This window comes from Carassius carassius, chromosome 7 (assembly GCF_963082965.1).
Source record: "Carassius carassius chromosome 7, fCarCar2.1, whole genome shotgun sequence".
Classification (NCBI taxonomy): Eukaryota; Metazoa; Chordata; class Actinopteri; order Cypriniformes; family Cyprinidae; genus Carassius; species Carassius carassius.
Window position 1 is genome coordinate 33,445,872 of NC_081761.1, and position 20,025 is coordinate 33,465,896.

The window sequence follows — 20,025 nt, forward strand, 5'->3', positions numbered from 1 at the left end:
CCCCTCGACTGGTTTTATCAAACACAAAGGACCCCTGAAAATGTGTCCAGCTGTGCAATCACTGGAAATACGAATCAGTGAATAAATAAATAATATGGATCACCAGATGAAGACACATGTGGACGTGAAATACTGAGTTAAGGCTTATTGCTTTCATAAAACCGTTATTCTATATACGTAGTAAGGTTTCACAAAATAAAACAGGGCAAATAAAGTGTGACGATATTAATATATAAACAGTATTCTTCCACCAAACAATGTAGTTCCTCAGAATCAGTTGTGGTTGCAACAAAGTGGTTGACGAGCATCACACAAATGTAAACAAAGGTGTGTGTTTGTAGAGTCATTTACAACAGCTTCGAACGTGGCTCAGCCAATCAGAATCAAGGACCGGAACTATCCGGTTTATAAAATTATTTTGGTAACACTTTACAATAAAGACCCATCAGTGAGCATTAGGGATGTGCATCTCCATAACTGAGGCTGATGCGATACGATACATTAAAGATACATATGAAGCAGCTACAGATGTAATACGATATGATTCATCCCTATTACGATGCAATGCAATCCGATTTCGATTCAACACAATGTGATTCAATGCAATTCGATGCAATGGAAAAAATGATGCATCTACTAATAATAATTATATATTAATAAATCCGTTCTTACCGATGCAAATATGTTAGAAACGATGCATCGTGATACGAAAATAGCAACTTGTATCCAATGCACACTTCTTTTAAATCGATGAATCATATCATTAACTTTTATGTTGATGCATCGATGTGAATCGGTGAATCTTACCATCCCTCGTGAACATTACTTAATGCATTAACTAGCATTAACTGACAATGAGCAATAGTATGTTATTATAAGTATATTAACGGTTCGTTTTAGATCAAGTTAATTAAATATTAAGATATAATTTTGATTTGAATAATGTATTAGTAAATGGTGAAATCTAAAATTCAAGAATTATTATTTAAGTATGTTATATGTTACATGTAACTCATGTAAACTAATGTTAACAGATGGAACCCTATTGTAAAGTGTTACCATTATTTCATCTGAATACCTAAATAGTGTATCACAGTTTCCACAAAAATATGAAGCAGCAGCTGCTTTCAACATTAATAATAATCAGAAATATTGAAATAAAACAAATCAGCATATTTTAACGATTTCTGAAGGATCATGTGACACTGAAGTCTGCAGTAATGATGCTGAAAATCCAGCTTTGCATCACAGGAATAAAATACATTTGAAAATATATTCAAATAAAAGAACGTTACTTAAAATTTTTATAATATTTCACAGTATTACTGTTTTGCTGTAATTTAGATTTTTTCAGCCTTGGTGAGTATAAGAGACTTCTTTCAGAAATATTAAGAATTCTACAAACCCCAGTCTTTTAAACAGGCATGTATCTGACTCCAGAATGCAGCAACTGACCAAAAACCAACATTATTTGTGTGTTTTTTCAGGAGTTTAACCCTGAAGACTTCTACCACCTGCTGGAGGCAGCAGAAGACCATGCTAAAGAGGGCCAGCTAATGAAAGCAGACATCCCGCGATACATCATCAGCCAGCTCGGCCTGACCAGAGACCCTCTGGAAGGTGAGAGAGAACATCCTCACACAGCGAGCGTGTTTGTCTCTGAAGGGAAAGAGCGTAGCAGCAACCAGAGAGAGGCAGAGAAATGTAGGTCATGCCCAGAGACATTGTTGAGATTATGGAGCAGGTTAAGGTGGGGGGCGCACAGGCAGTCTGACAAAGAAAGTGCGGTTTTAATTGCTGCTTTAGAGCTTGTTTGTGTTTATTTGAGTGTTGTTTATTTATATCACAGTCTTTATTTAGATCAGTGATGCTTCATTTTTCTCTCTAGAATGGCTGGTTGCTGTGGCGACTGGAGGTGTTGTTTTTAGACTCGATTAGCAATATGCTGCTGAATTGCTCATAGACCGGCAGATGGCTAATTATTTATGAATGTTAGATAAGAATCTTTTTCTGAAGTAAATTAATACATTTCTTCAGCAAGGATGCATTGATCAAAAGTGTAAGTAAAGACGTTTGTAATGTTACAAAAGAGTTCTGTTTCAAATAAATGCTGTTCTCCTGAACTTTCTATTCATAAAAGAATCCTCATAAAATATATCACGGTTTATATCATTTTTTTATACATTGCTAATAATCAGAAATGTTTCTTAAGCAGCAAATCTGCATATTAGAGCGATTGCTGAGGGATCGTCGTGATGCTTAAAATTCAGCTTTGCATCACAGAAATAAATTAAGTTTTAAAATATATTCAAATAGAAAATAGTTATTTTAAATTGTAATAATATTTCACAATTTAACTGTTTTTATTGTATTTTTTATCAACTAAATGCAGCCTTGAGAATAAGATACTTCTCTGATGAAAATTTGAAATCTTACTGACCACAAACTTTTAAACAGTGGGATATTTTATTATTAGTAGTATATGCATATACATGTATATAATTGATTTCATTTTATTTTATTAAAAACTTAATTGGCTATTAATTGGACTTGTCAAAGTCTCAAACAATGCATTTATTTAATTTAACCCCAGTGCATGTTTATTGCATAGTAACATCTATTAAGCAAACATGATCCTTGCATGCAGAAATGGTGAATTTGGAGAGTTATGACAGCGAGGGACCCCACACGCCGGAGACGGACGACTCGGCTGAAGTGAGTTTATTAGTATAATCAAGTGTAAATTTGTTTTGTAATAACCAAAAAATAAAATTGCAACTTTTACCTACTAGTTATTTAAGAGGAAATAAGTGGCAAAAAAATTTAACAGGATGTGTTACATAAGCCTGCAATTTTCTCACTCTTTAACATGGAAACGTATTGTTAATGAAGGACCAAACAAACTTCAGGATAAAAGCGCAAGAATTAAAACGGCATAGGGAGTGAAATTATACTCCAGTCGATATATATTCCCAATGCACTGAATCTTTTATCTGGCTTTCTCTCAGGGGAAGCTCAAAGCCATCAAAGCGCCCTGTGAATCAGACTTCCAGACTATCAAACTCATCAGCAATGGAGCATATGGGTGAGAATATTGCTATTCACTCTCAAATTACTATGAAATAACGCAAAACCAATGTGTAAACATGGATTAACCAGATCTCTCCCTCTTGTTTGGATCGCAGAGCTGTGTATTTAGTCAGACACAGAGAGACGCGGCAGCGCTTTGCTATGAAGAAGATCAACAAACAAAACCTGATCCTGCGGAACCAGATCCAGCAGGCGTTCGTGGAGCGGGACATCCTGACCTTCGCCGAGAACCCATTCGTGGTCAGCATGTTCTGCTCTTTTGAGACGCGCCGTCACCTGTGTATGGTCATGGAGTATGTGGAGGGTAAGGCATGAGACACATCATTTGTACACACAACCCAGATTATAGACATATTGTACAGCCAGTTGTTTTTATAATTCAACCATGTTATTTTTTGTTTAGGTGGTGACTGTGCAACCTTGCTGAAAAATATCGGAGCCCTTCCTGTGGAAATGGCCCGTATGTACTTTGCTGAAACAGTTTTAGCGCTGGAGTACATTCATAATTATGGCATCGTACACCGAGACCTGAAACCAGACAAGTAAGTCAGCGCCCCCTGCTGGACTGGAGGTCATCTGTCGAGTAGAATACTGAAAGAAGACTCAGTACAACATTTATAAAAGTATTTATAAAGTACATTTGAAAACAACATATATTGATCCACAGTGCTGTTCAATATAGAAAAAAAAAATATACTGCAAAAGCAACTTTTACACATTTCAAGAAGTATAAAGATGTTCTTTGTTTAAGAGTGTTTAACCCAGGAACCAAACCAGACAATCATCATTGTTGGGGAAAGTTACTTTTAAAAGTAATGCTTTACAATATTGCTTTACTCAATAAAAAAGTAACTAATTCTGTTACTTAGTTACTTTTTATGGAAAGTAATGCATTACGTTACTTTTGCGTTACTTTTTAAATCTGGACAGGGCTTGCTTGTTTGTTTTTAAAATAAAAAAGGTTTGTTTTGGCAAATATAAAAGCCTTTTCACACCAAAAGTGAAACAAATACGCCTCAGGCTGAATGGAGAGTAAATTTACGTCCGTACAACAGAATAGTGAAGAAGACATTTCAACACACTTCAGCAATAAAAAAAGACACACAAATGTTTGTCTAGAGTAATTTTTGCATATTAATATGGTTGAACTGGATCTTCAAAGGTCAGAAGCAAAGACATTGGTTTATAGAATGGGATTAAATACATCAACGATATTTGTGTTGTTTAACATTTAATAATTGCAAGTTTGTGTCATATTCTGAGTTGCATTATTTTTATTAATTTTAAGGAATGCTGAATCTGTGTTTTGTTTTGTTTTTATTGTGAGTGAGATTAATTAATGCATATTCATATTTATTTTAGAACTACAGTAACAGATTTTTCTCAACATGGGGACAGGAGAGATGTCAATCAATAAATTGGAAAAAAAAAAAGTAACTTGCGTTACTTATTTGAAAAAGTAACTCAGATATTTTCTTGTTAAAAAGTAATGTGTTACTTTACTAGTTACTTGAAAAAAGTAATCTGATTACGTAACCTACATTACTTGTAATGCATTACCCCAACACTGACAAGCATCAAGGTGAATCAAAACATTACAAACTTTGATTTCAGACAAAAACTTATTTGAAAATCGGACAAAAGGATAAAAACGTAAGACCTGAGTACTTGGGGCCTAAATAAGTGAAAGAACCACTGCATTTTGAATTACATAATTGAATTAACAACAAATAATTATAAAACTTCTGATTTAATTGTGTATGTAAAAACTAAATACTTTAGGTTTTTATATGCACACATATATGTGTGTGTACATACATATATATATATATATATATATATATAATAAAGAAAACTCTTTGAATGAGAAGGTGTGTCCAAACTTTTGGTCTGTACTGTATATATATATATATTATATATATAGTTTGAGAGCTGACTCGGGTCATTTATAATGCTTTATGGGATTGGATGGGATTTGTTTGTGTCAGTCTTCTGATTGGTGGAGATATCTCTGCAGAATCATGGGCAATGTAGTTCTCCACTAGTCGTTAAACATCATTATTTAAAGAAAGAAGTTGAAACGATGTGTAATTATGGGTTCAACCATAGCATGTACCATCGATTAACAAGTTTGTAGCTTATGGTAGGTCTGTCTTTAACAGTTTATATGGAGTACGGCAATGCTAAAGTGTCTTTTACCACAATTTGCTTGTTGCAATTCAGTAGTGCAGATTTCTCTGCAGATTCATGCATAACCCTATTAAAAAAAGTTATATATTTAAAATGCATTCATTTCATATTAAGAATAGTTCAAATCTAATAACATATTTACTGAGATATCGCTCAAGACTAACTGATATAAAAATTATAATTCAACTTTATTTGGAGAACTAAATTAAGCACATTTCTTAATATTAATCCTAAAATGCATTTTAATGCCACTATCAATGAGGATTGTATGATCTTTGAATAATATCAGTCTTTAAATGCCAGATGAAGTGTAGCAGAAGTGTACTTGCAATAGTTACTTTAGCACAATCAAATATACTTCAGTATCTCTTTAGCTGGACTTTAGCACAATTACAGTGCATTAAGTACTAAATTAGTTGTTCTAGTGTAACAGTTTAGTAAACTAAAAGGGTAGGGTATTTTTTACTAAGCACATAAATATGTAAATAGTTTGCATGAAATAAATGTATTTCAAATACATTTTAGTATATTTAGTTTTCACTAGAAAATGTAGGTTTTCACCAGGAATTCTGCTGTTGACTATTTAAAAAATAGGTCAAAATAATGCAGACTAATGGCTGTTTTAATCTTATTAACCAACTCATAATTCACAATTGGTCTGTCTTTAATGGTTTATAAGTTATTGTCATAAATAAGTAATGGGATTTTTACTTCGGGAAACTATTACTAGGTGTAAAACAGATGATCTCATCTTGTCATCTATTTTCGAAGCCAACGCTCACGTCTCGTGGTTCTTCTTCACAGTCTGCTGATCACGTCGATGGGCCACATTAAGCTGACGGATTTTGGCTTGTCAAAGATGGGCCTCATGAATCTCACTACTAACCTTTACGAAGGACACATCGAGAAGGACGCCAGGGAGTTCCTGGACAAACAGGTAAGGAAACAAGCCAGTCATTTTGTGATCGGTTCACATAGCAGGTGTAAACAGGACGGGATTGTCTCTGTGTCTCAGGTGTGTGGCACACCCGAGTATATCGCCCCGGAGGTCATTCTCAGGCAGGGCTATGGGAAACCAGTGGACTGGTGGGCCATGGGCATCATCCTCTACGAATTCCTAGTGGGCTGCGTGCCGTTCTTCGGAGATACACCTGAAGAGCTCTTTGGTCAGGTGATCACAGGTGAGTCTGAATCCTGCTCGCACTTCATGTTCCAGCACATCGGAGCTAATATTAGCAGCAGCGGCGTTAATGAGTGCAAAAGCAAACACATTCTTCTTCACCAGAAACCTTTTGCAAAGTGCTCCATTTTTTTCGCAAAGCTTTGATGAAGATGTGATGAAGAGCTTCAGTGCTGCCTGCAGATTTCTGTGTGTGTGTGTGTGTTTGTGTAGATGATATTGAGTGGCCTGTGGGAGACGAGGCACTGCCTAGTGAAGCTCGGAGCCTGATTTCCGCCTTGTTGCAAACCAACCCACTAGTGCGACTGGGCACAGGTACACATCCAGCTGTTTAATACTCTTAAGCGATAAATCAAGACGACATAAATTCAGATTGGACATTTTGACATGAATACCTATTCTTGATCTTATTGTGAACAATTCATCTGTGCATTTCATTTCTTTTTTATAGAATTTCATTTATAGAGTTTCTTTTTTTTGTATTTAGCATTATTGTTCAAAAGAGTTGAGTCAGTAAGATTTTTTTAATGTAAAGGCTGAATTTATTTCATCAAAAATGCAGTAAAAACAGTAAGATTATGAAATATGATTACAAACCATTTGTATGTATTTTAAAATATAATGAATTCCTATTTAAATATAATGAAGCTGAATTTTCAACATCATTTCTACACTCTTGATATGCTGCTCAAGAAATATTTCTTACTTGTAAGGTTGCAAACACTTTTTCCACTTTTGTGGAAACTGTGACATTTTGAGAATACTTCAATAAATACAAAGAACCACATTTATTTGAAATAGAAATGCTTTGAAACATTAGAAATGTTTTAGTGTCACTTTTGATCAGTTATATGCACCTACATAAAAGTATATTATATTTTTACATTTCCTTTATATATATATATATTGTTGTTTAGTCAAAAATACTCATACTCAAAATAATTGTATACTCAGGCTCATGTTGTTCCATGAGGGTTTCTGTCACATAATTTGCTGTTTTCTATACCATTAAAATAAATGGAAATGGAAGTTGTCAAGCTCCAAAAACAACCTTTATGTAATGTAACTGCTGAAAATGTTTCCCTTCACAATAGTTCTTAAGTCTAATTTGTGTTTGTATTAGTGCTGTCAAACGATTAATCGCAATTAATCGCATCCAAAATAAAAGTTTTGTTAATATATGTGTGTGTGTTGTGTATATTTATTATGTACATATAAATAAATACACACACACACGCATGTATATATTTCAGTAAAAAATAAGTTATGTTTATATATTAAATATATTTATTTATAATATAAATTATATGAATATAAATAGACATGTAAATATTTTCTAAATGTATACTGTATGTGTGTGTATTTATATATACATAATAAATATACACAGAGCACGAGTTATATTATAGTAATCGCGATTAATCGTTTGACAGCACTAGTTTGAAAATTTTCAGACTTGCCATGACTCCATATTTGAATCCATGCGAAACTTTGAATGACACTAGAAGACTAAAGTAACTATTAACTATTTACAACCCCAGTCCCTGTGTTTATTTTTTAACTGTATGAAAAACCATTGCTTGAACATTCTGTCATATTAGGAAAGTCCTGGAAAAAACTAAAGCTTTTGCACCACAATGCATGGCCACAACACCTTGTCTTGCCAGGATTGTGTGTTCATCTGTTTGTCTATAAATGTACTTCTGTTTACTCTTGTAAACAGGTGGAGCGTTTGAAGTGAAGCAACACTCGTTTTTCTCGGGATTGGACTGGAATGGTTTACTCCGACAGAAGGCCGAGTTTATCCCTCATCTAGAGTCTGAGGAGGACACCAGCTATTTCGACAGTGAGGACACTCACACTTGCTTCTTAGTCTGCCCTTGATCGCCATCTCTCTATCTCTCACCATCATCTCACACTCCCTCTGTTTCAGCACGGTCAGAGCGTTATCAGCACATCAACTCCTATGACGAGGACGACACCAACGACGATGAGCCAGTAGAGATAAGACAGTTCTCCTCCTGCTCGCCGCGCTTCAGCAAGGTCAGTCTGACACATGGCTGCATCCATATTTCATGCTTTCTTTCTCAGAAACACTCTTGAATGTGTAAACAGACACATTAAGACTCATCCTTTGTCTTTCTTTTATTTAATTTTTCATGGTCATCAAGGTCACATTGCATCCTCTCATTCCTTTTAAAGGAGACCAGGCCTAGTTTTCACAGTTTTTGCTCCAGTGATTGTGTTTTAGAAAATGTTTTTGTATAGACACAAACATTAGTGCACTTCTGACCCTGGAGCACAAAACCAGGTATATTTGTAGCAATAGCCAACAATACATCGTATGGGTCAAAATTATAAAAATTTTTGGTATGACAAAAATCATTAGGATATTAAGTAAAGATCGTGTTCCATGAAGATATTTTGTAAATTTCCTACCGTTATTATATCAAAACTTAATTTTTGATTAGTTATGTAAAAGCTTTTTGTTGCTGGCAACTAGCCCCAGTCTGTCCTACACATCTACATTCACATCTAAGACTGTAGCGGTTAAACAAACACTTTTGTTTCTTTCTTATCTCTTCTTCCAGTTCATATACTCCGTATAAACGTTCTATTCCTGGAAAAGGCGGGAATCTTACTGTGATTGTTTTGAACGTAGATGATTCATTAAAAAAACACTTGCGTGAAGCAGTGGCCTTCAGATAAGCACACAATTGCACACTTACATAATAAACGTTCTCTGATCTTCTTCGGTGTGAATGTGCTGAGGGTTCTTCTCAAGATTTGTGACCCTCTTCAGGACCACTAGCTGAACAAGAAGACAAACGCAATTATGCAAACAGCAAAATGACTGGATGAAAAACAACTAATCCACTGATTCAAGCACTAAAATAACAAAAGAAACACCATAAAGCATCTTATATGTTACCTGTAATGACGAAGTAGAGGCAGTCGGATCCATCTGCAGGACTTTATTGAAGCAGGTATCAAACCAAGGATGCACAGAGCATAAAACACTAAGGTAGCACGAAGCAACATGCAGCGTGGTAAAACAACACTTCACAGAGAAACACAGAACCAGGCAGTCCAGATAAAGGGGGGATAATGATTAACAGGTGGATATGATGATGCTGATGAGAAAACCAGACAGGGCTGGAAACTAATGATAGCAGAAGGGAAGGATGGGAATTGCAGTCCTAGAACTCAGGTGACAAGGAGCGCATGAGACCGGAGAGAGGTGAAGGCGCGCGCTCAGTGACAGGCGCGCGCTCCGTGACAGAGCCCCCACCCTGCGAGCGGGTCCGGAAGCGAGGACCTGAACGACGGCGGGGTCTTGGAGCGGGACGATCTGGGTGAGTGTGATGGTAGGTGGTAAGAAGAGCAGGGTCCAGGACGTCCTGAGACCTGACCCAGGAACGTTCCTCAGGGCCATAGCCCTCCCAGTCAATCAAGTATTGCAGTACCCCGCCGCGACGTCTGGAGTCCAGGATGTCTCGTACCCGGTATGCCTCCTCGCCTCCGACCTCAATTGGGGGAGCCTGCACGGAACCGATCCCCTCCTGAGCCTCCTCTCTCCTGGGAGCGGCAGCGGGTCTGAAAAGACACATATGAAAGGTGGGTGAGATTCTATAATGTGCTGGGAGAGCCAAACGAAATGAGACCGGAGTGATCTGTCGAAGAATCTTGAAGGGCCCAATGAAGCGAGGGGACAACTTCTTGCTTGGGAGCCTTAAACGCAGATCACGGGTGGAGAGCCACACCCACTGTCCAGGCCTATACCGCGGACCCTCACGTCTCCTATGATCCGCATGAAGTTGAAAGTGGCGGATGGCACATCGCAGATGGACATGAGCGGTATTCCAAGTGGCCTTGCTGCGTTGCAACCACGTATCCACTGCAGGGAGGTCTGACGGCTCTCCTGACCACGGGAAGAGAGGGGGTTGGAAACCTAAGACACATTGGAAGGGCGTTAGACCAGTGGCAGGCTTTACCAGGGAATTTTGGGCGTACTCCGCCCAAACCAAGAATCGGCTCCAGTCCTGTTGGTTCTCGTAACAGTATGTCCGTAGAAACCGAATGAGGTCCTGGTTCGCCCGTTCAGCCTGACCGTTAGACTGCGGGTGGTATCCAGAGGTGAGGCTGATGTTGATATTGAGTTTGGAGCAAAGTCCCCTCCATACACGGGAAGTGAACTGAGGGCCACGGTCGGAGACAATGTCCTCGGGGAGACCAAACAGACGAAATACGTGATTGAGAAGTTCCTCCGCAGTCTGCATGGCAGTGGGTAGACCCTTAAGGGGAATGAAACGACAGGACTTGGAGAAGCGATCCACGACTGACAGCACTGTGGTGAATCCCTGAGACGGAGATAAATCCGTTACGAAATCCACAGCGATGTGGGACCACGGGCGCTGAGGAACTGGAAGTGGTTGTAAGAGACCGGCAGGTTTAAGGTGGGAAGATTTGACAGTGTTACAGGTGGAACATTGATGGATGAATTTGATAACATCAGCCCGGAGTGTGGACCACCAGAAGCGGTTGGAGACTAACTGTACAGTAGCAGTGATACCTGGGTGTCCCGCGCTGGGTGTGCAGTGAACCCATTGAAGCACCCGCTCACGGAGCTCGAGAGGCACGAAAAGGCGGTCCACAGGACACTCGGCCGGTACAGGAAGAGCTTGTTGAGCCTCAGTGACCTCAGAGATAATATCCCACTGCACAGGTGCCACGATCAGAGTGGGAGGTAGGATGGGTCCTGGCTTGGTGATTTCGTTGAAATCCTCGAACTGACGAGACAGAGCATCAGCCTTCCCGTTCTTGGACCCAGGTCTGTACGTGATCCTGAAATTGAAACGGGAGAAAAACAGTGACCAGCGAGCCTGGCGAGCATTCAAACGCTTGGCAGACCTGATGTATTCAAGGTTTCGGTGGTCTGTGAGGACGGTGAAAGGTTGACGTGCCCCCTCCAGCCAGTACCTCCATTCCTCCAGGGCAGCCTTCATGGCTAGAAGCTCCCGGTCACCCACATCATAATTGCGCTCTGCCGAGCTTAACTTGCGGGAGTAAAAGGCACAGGGAAACATTCTTGCAGGGTTACCGTGACGTTGGGACAGGATCGCACCCACTCCAGTGTTCGAGGCGTCAACCTCCACGACGAACTCCCTCTCCGGGTCTGGATGATGGAGGATGGGTGCGGCAGTGAATCTCTCTTTCAGCTGATTAAACACTGCAGTACACTCAGAAGACCATCGGAAGCGCTTCCCGCCCTGGAGAAGAGATGTGAGAGGAGCCACAATGAGACTGAAGTTACTAATGAACCTACGATAAAAGTTGGCGAACCCCAGAAATCGCTGTAACTCCTTCACAGAAGAAGGTTGAGGCCAGTCCACCACGGCCTTGACCTTGCTGTCATCCATGAGAACCCCCTCAGCGTTGATGACATATCCCAGGAAGGTGATGCGCGTCTGATGAAACTCGCACTTCTGAGTTTTGGCGTAGAGCTGATTCTTAATCAAACGTTTGAGAACTGCACGCACGTCCCGTACATGAGCTTCGAGAGTCTCTGAAAAAATCAAGATATCATCAATATAAACAATAACCCTCTGATTCAGCATGTCCCGGAAGACCTCATTAACGAAAGACTGGAACACAGAAGGACTATTGGACAGCCCGAAGGGCATTACCCGATACTCATAGTGGCCAGTAGTCGTAGAAAAGGCCGTCTTCCACTCGTCACCTCTCCGTATGCGAATGAGGTTGTAAGCGTTCCTCAAATCCAATTTGGTGAAGTACCGGGCTGAGCGAAGCATCTCCAGTGCTGCAGGGACTAAAGGCAGAGGGTATCGATATTTCGCAGTTACCTCATTGAGACCACGGAAATCGATGCAGGGCCGAAGACTCCTGTCCTTCTTCTTGACGAAGAAAAACCCCGCGGACGCCGGGGATGTGGAAGTGGTGATAAATCCTTCAGCAAGCTGTTCCTTGATATACGCTCTCATGGCCTCAGTCTCCGGTTGCGAAAGTGGATACACACGGCCGTGCGGGGGAACGGCTCCAGGTAGAAGTTCAATGGCGCAGTCACTGGACCGGTGCGGGGGTAAAAGTGAAGCCTCTCTCTCGCTGAAAGCCTGAGCCAGATCATGATATACAGCAGGAACTCCTTGCAGATTCACTCTCTCGGGGGAACTGTGGCTAGATTCAGGACCATGGAGAGCAGGCAAGCAGTGGGCGTGACAGAAAGGGGACCATTGATTGATTCTCCTGTCGACCCAGGAAATGAGAGGGTTGTGTCTCTCCAGCCATGGCAATCCAAGAATCACAGGATGAAGGGGTGAGTTTATTGAGTACAACTGAGTTCTCTCCGTGTGACGAGACCCGAAGTTGAGCGTCAGAGGCTGCGTGATGTATTGTACCTCCCCTGTCCCCAGGGGGCGTCCATCCAGAGCGGCCACAGCCACATGAGACTCACAAGGAATGAGAGAGATATTTTTAGACAAGGCAAACTCCAAATCGACAAAATTACCTGCGGCACCAGAGTCAATTAAAGCTCTTGTTTCACAACTACTCCCATTAAAATACAATGAAACTTCGAGGGTGAGAGAACGTGGAGAATTAATCAAAGGACTCACCGCAGAGGTATCACTGGATCTGGGTCTTACAGGACATGAAACTCTCTGATGACCGGCTTGGCCACAGTACAGGCATAATTTACTCCGCATCCTTCTCTCACGTTCCTCTGTGGTGAGATGTGTGAAGCCGACCTGCATAGGCTCGTAATCCGTGCCGGAAGGGGGAGGAGTGAAAAAGCTGGATGTGAGAGGCGTGCGTCGAGAGCGGATGAGATTGTCGAGGCGAATGGCAAGCTCCATAAGTTCTCCGAGGGACATCCCATCATCGCGACACGCCAATTCCCCTTGCAGATGCGTTTGCAGCCCCCTACGATACAGCAGTTTAAGCGGTGACTCTGTCCACCCCGTCTGCGCTGCCAGGGTGCGGAAGGAAAGCATGTAATCCGCCGCGGTGGAATTCCCTTGAATTAATGTGAGGAGTTGTTCCCCTGGTTCCTTGCCGCCAGCGGGATGTTCAAATACCTCTCTGAATTGAGACATAAACACATTAAAGGAGGGAAAGGTATGATGACCCCCAGACCAGAGAGCAGTCGCCCACTCCAACGCCCCCCCGGTGAGTAGTGAGCAGATGAATGAAACGCGGGACGCGTCATTGGGATACACCTGGGGTTGCTGGCTGACGAATAATTCAAACTGCAACAGAAATCCTCTACAGGCAGCTGGTGAGCCATTAAACTTCTCTGGTAGAGATAATTTGGGATTGCATGCAGCCGTACTCACGCTTGATGTGACGGGCACAGGTGCAGCGGGAGCTTGAGCTGAATTAGCGACGCGCTCTGCAGAGTGAGAGTATGAACAGACCTCACAAGTTCTTCGGTGAGATTCGTTAACTTGGTCAGCTGCTGTTGGTGTGTGAGTAACACAGATGCCTGGGAATGAACCTCGGAAGCAAGACTCAGGAAGTCTGCTGGATCCTGTGGTGGTGAAGTGTTCTGTAATGACGAAGTAGAGGCAGTCGGATCCATCTGCAGGACTTTATTGAAGCAGGTATCAAACCAAGGATGCACAGAGCATAAAAAACTAAGGTAGCACGAAGCAACATGCAGCGTGGTAAAACAACACTTCACAGAGAAACACAGAACCAGGCAGTCCAGATAAAGGGGGGATAATGATTAACAGGTGGATATGATGATGCTGATGAGAAAACCAGACAGGGCTGGAAACTAATGATAGCAGAAGGGAAGGATGGGAATTGCAGTCCTAGAACTCGGGTGACAAGGAGCGCATGAGACCGGAGAGAGGTGAAGGCGCGCGCTCAGTGACAGGCGCGCGCTCCGTGACATTACCGTTCAAACATTTGAGTCAAAATGTTTTTGACAGATACAGTAAAAAGAGTTATTTTATGAAATATTATTACAAGTAAAAAATAGTTTTTCTGTTTTTTAATTTAAATATATAATTTCAAATGTTCAAAAGTTGTGCTGATTAATATTTTAGCGGAAACCCTGATACAATTTTTCCAGGTTTTTTTAATTAATACAAAATTAAAAAGAACAGCATTTATTTGAAATATATGCATATTTTGTAACATTATGAATGTCTTTGCTGCCACTGTCAACTTGAACCATAGTGTAAGTAGTTCATGTGATTTGTGTGCAAAATTCTAAGAAAAGGCTTTAGTACGGCTTCAAAATGCTTATATTAAAGATTATTGTTCGATATAATCAGACTTACAAACCTTTATACCACATGCAAGGTGTAAACGAAGCATCCTTTGGTGTGGCTCTTTGTCTTTCAGGTATATAGCAGCATGGAGCACCTGTCCCAGCTGGAGCAGAAGACCCCTGTAGTCACCCGTCGAGAGCACAAAGGTCGGCGCGATGACAAGATGGCCAAGCGGGAGAGTCTGGGAAGCTTCACTATGAGGGACAAGAGCTGGAGGACGGGCTCCCCTGAGATGTACATTTGAATATATTCATACATCACTGCATATGAAGATACGATCTTAAAATTACCATATTTTAACATTCCCTGTCATTTTCTTTTTTATTTACACAGGAAGCGTTTATCATGCTCTGAGTCTCTGTATATGGAAGGAGACTGCAGTCCTCCGATGGGCGCCCGGCGCCGTTTTTCAGCCCTGATGGACACGCACAGGTTTGCTGCTCCTCAAGAGGGCGATGGAGAGCTTTCCGAAAAACAGGGTGCCGTTAAAGCCCCGGGATCATCATTAGAGGGAGCCATTGCTCCACCATCACCCAGTGCTAATGAACAGAGGAACTGTACGAAGGAAGTGATGTCAGCTAGTAAAGGCCCAGGTGTGTTGAAAACAAAATTGAAAAAAATGTATATACTGTATATGTATAGACTAATTAGACTGAGTTTCTAATGAGAGATTATTTCTGTGTATGTAAATTTGGCAGATAAGCCATTGAGACCAGGTGAGATATCGGCACCACAGGCCATACCATCTACAGGAGCCATAGCAGTGGTCGGTAGGGACGTGGTCATGGGTGACACTGTCGGACAGCGAGCGACCAAGGATCTTGTGCTTCGGCAAGCACGTCATCAGCAGCTGTCAAGCGATGGGGAGAAACGCAGCTCACGTCCCACCAACAAGGTCATCAAATCTGCGTCTGCCACCGCGTTGTCTGTCATCATACCTGGAGGTACAGTTCAGCCTTCATGAAAAGGAACATTTTCCCTCCAATTCCCATTACTGAAATGCAAAAAAAACCTCATTAAAGGATTAGTTCACTTCTAGAATAAAAATGTCCTGATAATTTACTCAACCCCATGTCATCCAAGAGGTTCAAGTCTTCAAGTCTTCTTTCTTCAGTCAAAAAGTAATGGTTTTTGAGGTAAATATTGCAGGATTTTTCTCCATATAGTGGTCTTGAATTGTGGCTAATGGGTTGAATGTCCAAACTGCAGTTTCATTGCAGCTTCCAAGGGCTCTACACTATCCCAGTCGAGGAATTAGGAACTTATCTAGCCAAATGATCAGTTATTTTCTAAAATAATAATAATATATTTTCAGCCAAAAATGCTCCCATTCCCTGTCCACTATATGGAGAGCAATCCTGGAATGTTTTCCTCAAAAAAATTATTTTATTTTCGACTGAAGAAAGAAAGACATGAACATCTTGGATAAAATGGGGCTGAGTAAATTATCAAAAAAAACATATTTTCTGGAAGTGAACTAATCATTTAATTTGCTTAATTGCTTAATTGTTATACAATTAATACCAAATGCAGAAAAAATATAATATATTCATTATTGACTTATCAATATCTAGTCGAGCAGCACGGTAGCTCTCCACTGGCCAGTCCAATGTCCCCACGCTCTCTCTCGTCCAACCCCTCATCGCGAGACTCCTCTCCCAGCCGTGATTACTGCCCCACAGTAACAGTTCTTCGTTCGCCAATTACCATCCACCGCTCTGGCAAAAAATATGGGTTCACTCTCCGTGCCATTCGGGTCTACATGGGAGACACTGACGTGTACAGTGTGCACCACATAGTCTGGGTGAGACATCAACATAGCATGGGAAAAAGTTGATTGAGTGTGAAACAGATATGCAGCAATAGCTTTATTGAAGTTGTGTTGGGTTAATTAGTATTTCTGTCCTTAACAAATCACAGCATGTGGAGGATGGAGGCCCTGCTCAGGAGGCGGGACTATGTGCTGGTGACCTCATCACTCATGTCAATGGTGAATCTGTGCATGGTTTGGTCCATACCGAGGTGGTAGAGCTTATACTTAAGGTGAGACGTAAGATGTTCTCATCAGCAAGGTAAAATTGTACTGTAAGGTTTAACTGCTTAAACCTCTCATGTGTTTTTTTTGCTTTTTCTTTGTTCAGAGTGGAAACAAAGTGACTGTGACCACAACGCCTTTTGAGAACACGTCCATTAAAGTGGGACCAGCACGCAAGTCCAGTTACAAGTCCAAGATGGCTAGATGCAGTAAGAAGACGGTCAAAGAGGGACAAGAAAGGTACAGTGTGCCTCCAGTTGTGAAGACTGTCCGTATAAAGAATATATTTTTTCTTACCACATCTGTTTTTCTCTTTTTCTTCCATGATTATTCACAGTAAGCGGCGTGGGTCTTTGTTCCGCAAAATAACTAAGCAATCCAACCTGCTGCACACAAGCCGTAGCCTGTCATCTCTGAACCGGTCCTTGTCATCCAGCGATAGTCTTCCTGGCTCTCCAACACACAGCCTGTCCGGTCACTCCCCTACCCAAAGCTACCGCTCAACTCCTGAGTCATCCCACCTTGGTGAGTAGATCAAAGCATATTTTGTGATATAAAATGTAAAACCAACAATTAAAAAGTTTATTGGACCCATTCATTGATATTCTTGACCCAGGTGCCTCCTCCCAGAGCAGTTCTCCTGCCTCCAGTACCCCAAATTCACCCGCAACAACCCAGCATATGAGACCCAGCTCCCTGCACGGACTTTCCCCCAAACTACACCGCCAATACCGTTCAGCTCGCTGCAAGTCAGCGGGCAACATTCCTTTGTCTCCATTGGCTCATACACCATCCCCAACTCAGTCCTCACCACCTCCATTGCCTGGGCACACAGTCGGGAGCTCCAACACCACCCAAACCTTTCCTGCAAAACTACACTCGTCCCCACCAATCATAAGGCCTAGACCCAAGAGTGCTGAGCCACCCAGATCACCACTACTCAAAAGAGTGCAGTCAGCAGAGAAACTCGGGTCACCGCTTTCATCTTCATCTGAGAAGAAAGGTGGGATCGGGGTGATGAGGAAGCACAGTTTGGAGATCGGACATTCGGATTATCGTAAGGATAGTTTCCACTGTGAGCTTGGCCTCCAGAGCTTGGTGGAAATTGAGGGTGAGAACCTGGCATCTGCCCCAACAACTTCTCCTTCACCCACTCATCCAACCCCATCACCGCCTGAAACGGGCGTTCTGAAACCAGTAAGGAAGCTAGGCAGGCAGGAGTCACCTTTGAGTAGAGATGCTTTGCTTGCGGGAAGAGAAAGGGATCGAGACAAGGAGAGGATTGGTGAACCAAGTCATCCTAGTGAGCCTAAACCAGGGGCAGTCAAAGAAATGCTCCCTCCTGGTGGCATTATTCCACCTGGAAGTAAGAAATCTCCAAGTGTTGAAGCATCTCTGCGGCTTCCTTCCACTCTACAGGAAAGTTGCCTAGCCAAGCCTCAGACTTGGCAGCCTCCATTGACCAAGTCTTCTCCAGTAGCATCAGAGTCCAAGCCTAGTGTAGTCACCTCCATTCCGTCGCCCCTGACCACAGCGTCTTCCCCATCTGCCAAAACAACTGATCCAAGTTTCATCAAGGAAGCGGGAAAGGATGACCAAGGAAGTCTTACAAAAGTTGCCCAAAGCCAGGGAATAGGAACCACTAAGCCTTCATGCTCTGCAAGCGTATCAGGTGTTATGAACAAAGACTTGTTGGAGAAGAAAGGGGGAAAGGATACTGGGAAGAAAGAGGTAAAACCAGATTTTGTGAAGACTTCAGCTTCAGTCAAGCCAAGTATGCCATTCAGTGCTCCTGGGAAGACAACAAGCACAGAATTAACCAAAGCAAGTAAGGGACCAGGTGATGGAGAAGGTCTCAAAAAGAGCATCTTAGATTCCCACACCAGAACTTTAGATGTCAGGGCAAGGACTGCTCCATCCAAAGGGGTTGTTCCATCTCACCCACCCCAGGCGCAGTGCTCTGCTTTGGGAAAACTTAGGCAGGACAAGGGCTTAGCTCCGGTCAGCTGCTACTGGGGAACACTGGATTGGGAGGACAAATGTCTCTTGGAGGTTGTTGAGGAACACTCTCCATCCCCAACTCCTTCTCCAACTGGAGTGCCTCCTGATCTGTCCAAAACTCAACTTCATTCTCCTGGTGAGAAATCTAGTTCGGCTACACAGTTTACAGGCACAGGGAAATCTATAGAGCCTGTTAAAGGTGGAACTCAGGAGGGGCCCGTGGCCAAAGATACCACCAAATCATTGGAGGTCACCCAGGCATGTGCTCCAGGAAGATCTGATCCTCCTTCTGGGAGTAAACCAACTTCCAAAGCAGTCATCACACCTAAGAATGGCTCTTGATCATGGGCTAGTGGAAAAAATAATTGCCTTTATTGAGGGTTTAGCAGAATTCAATGTTTTCAAGCACTTAGAAATTTAGGGATATTCCAGCCAGTGAAAAAAACCATATTATGCTGAACAAAGGACAACAACTCCAAGGCAATTTTAAAGGCTGTTATTTATTGTACATTCAGAGCTGCACCAGAAAAAGAGTATAGATGTATTATATAAGAATGTGTGTTGGGTGTTTGTGTGTGCGAGGAGGTAAATGGGTGCATGTTTCGTGGTGCTTGTGCAACAAGGTGAAAAATCAACAAGTGCAAAGTGCTTTAACAGATCAAACAATGCTGAATACTGTGAAAATCAAAACAATGTTCCTACTTTTTCTAAGGTGACCAACCACATAATTTCCTTAAACATAAAACTGAAAAGAATTTGCTCAAGGTAACAGCTTATCAAGTTTTTGGCATAGACAGAACATAATCAAGGACACATTGCTTCCATTGGTGTATTTTTTATTTTTTTTGGCTTGTTATATGATTCAGAAGTTTCTAATCAGGTTTACCATATCCATTAATAATTAGTAAGTACTGCCTTAGCCATGAGGAGAATGTCAGCACAAATAGCCATGACCCCCAACACCCCCACAAACACACTTCCTGTTCTCTTATTGTCCTATTAAAATAAAAGGCATAAAAATGACAAAAATAAAGCCATGAGGGAGGATGCTAGCTGAACCATTGATTCATTAAAATTCCCTCTTAACCAAATCTATCATATTGAATTAAGACTGTTGAAACATATTTTGTTGATCACTGCCTTCTGAGGTAAATATCACAGATTCTTTATGGCAAGCTGGTGCATTCAGTGTCCACTTTTAAATGGGGAACGTCTAAAACTTAATTCTCAAA

The 20,025-nt window shown here is 41.6% G+C and overlaps 1 protein-coding gene across 1 annotated transcript in view; it reads left to right on the forward strand.

Moving 5' to 3' along the window:
• Positions 1–19,135, forward strand: part of mast1a (microtubule associated serine/threonine kinase 1a) — a 37,764-nt gene extending 18,629 nt beyond the window's left edge. The window contains exons 9-26 of the mRNA XM_059555028.1: positions 1,488–1,620; positions 2,648–2,715; positions 3,009–3,085; positions 3,186–3,394; positions 3,494–3,632; positions 6,085–6,217; positions 6,296–6,461; positions 6,674–6,775; positions 8,184–8,306; positions 8,394–8,503; positions 14,831–14,991; positions 15,091–15,350; positions 15,456–15,701; positions 16,332–16,561; positions 16,678–16,800; positions 16,899–17,032; positions 17,130–17,317; positions 17,409–19,135. Coding sequence (XP_059411011.1) covers positions 1,488–1,620; positions 2,648–2,715; positions 3,009–3,085; positions 3,186–3,394; positions 3,494–3,632; positions 6,085–6,217; positions 6,296–6,461; positions 6,674–6,775; positions 8,184–8,306; positions 8,394–8,503; positions 14,831–14,991; positions 15,091–15,350; positions 15,456–15,701; positions 16,332–16,561; positions 16,678–16,800; positions 16,899–17,032; positions 17,130–17,317; positions 17,409–19,135 — 4,329 coding nt within the window. The remainder of the gene's footprint in view (positions 1–1,487; positions 1,621–2,647; positions 2,716–3,008; positions 3,086–3,185; positions 3,395–3,493; positions 3,633–6,084; positions 6,218–6,295; positions 6,462–6,673; positions 6,776–8,183; positions 8,307–8,393; positions 8,504–14,830; positions 14,992–15,090; positions 15,351–15,455; positions 15,702–16,331; positions 16,562–16,677; positions 16,801–16,898; positions 17,033–17,129; positions 17,318–17,408) is intronic.
• The last annotated feature ends 890 nt before the right edge of the window (positions 19,136–20,025 follow it).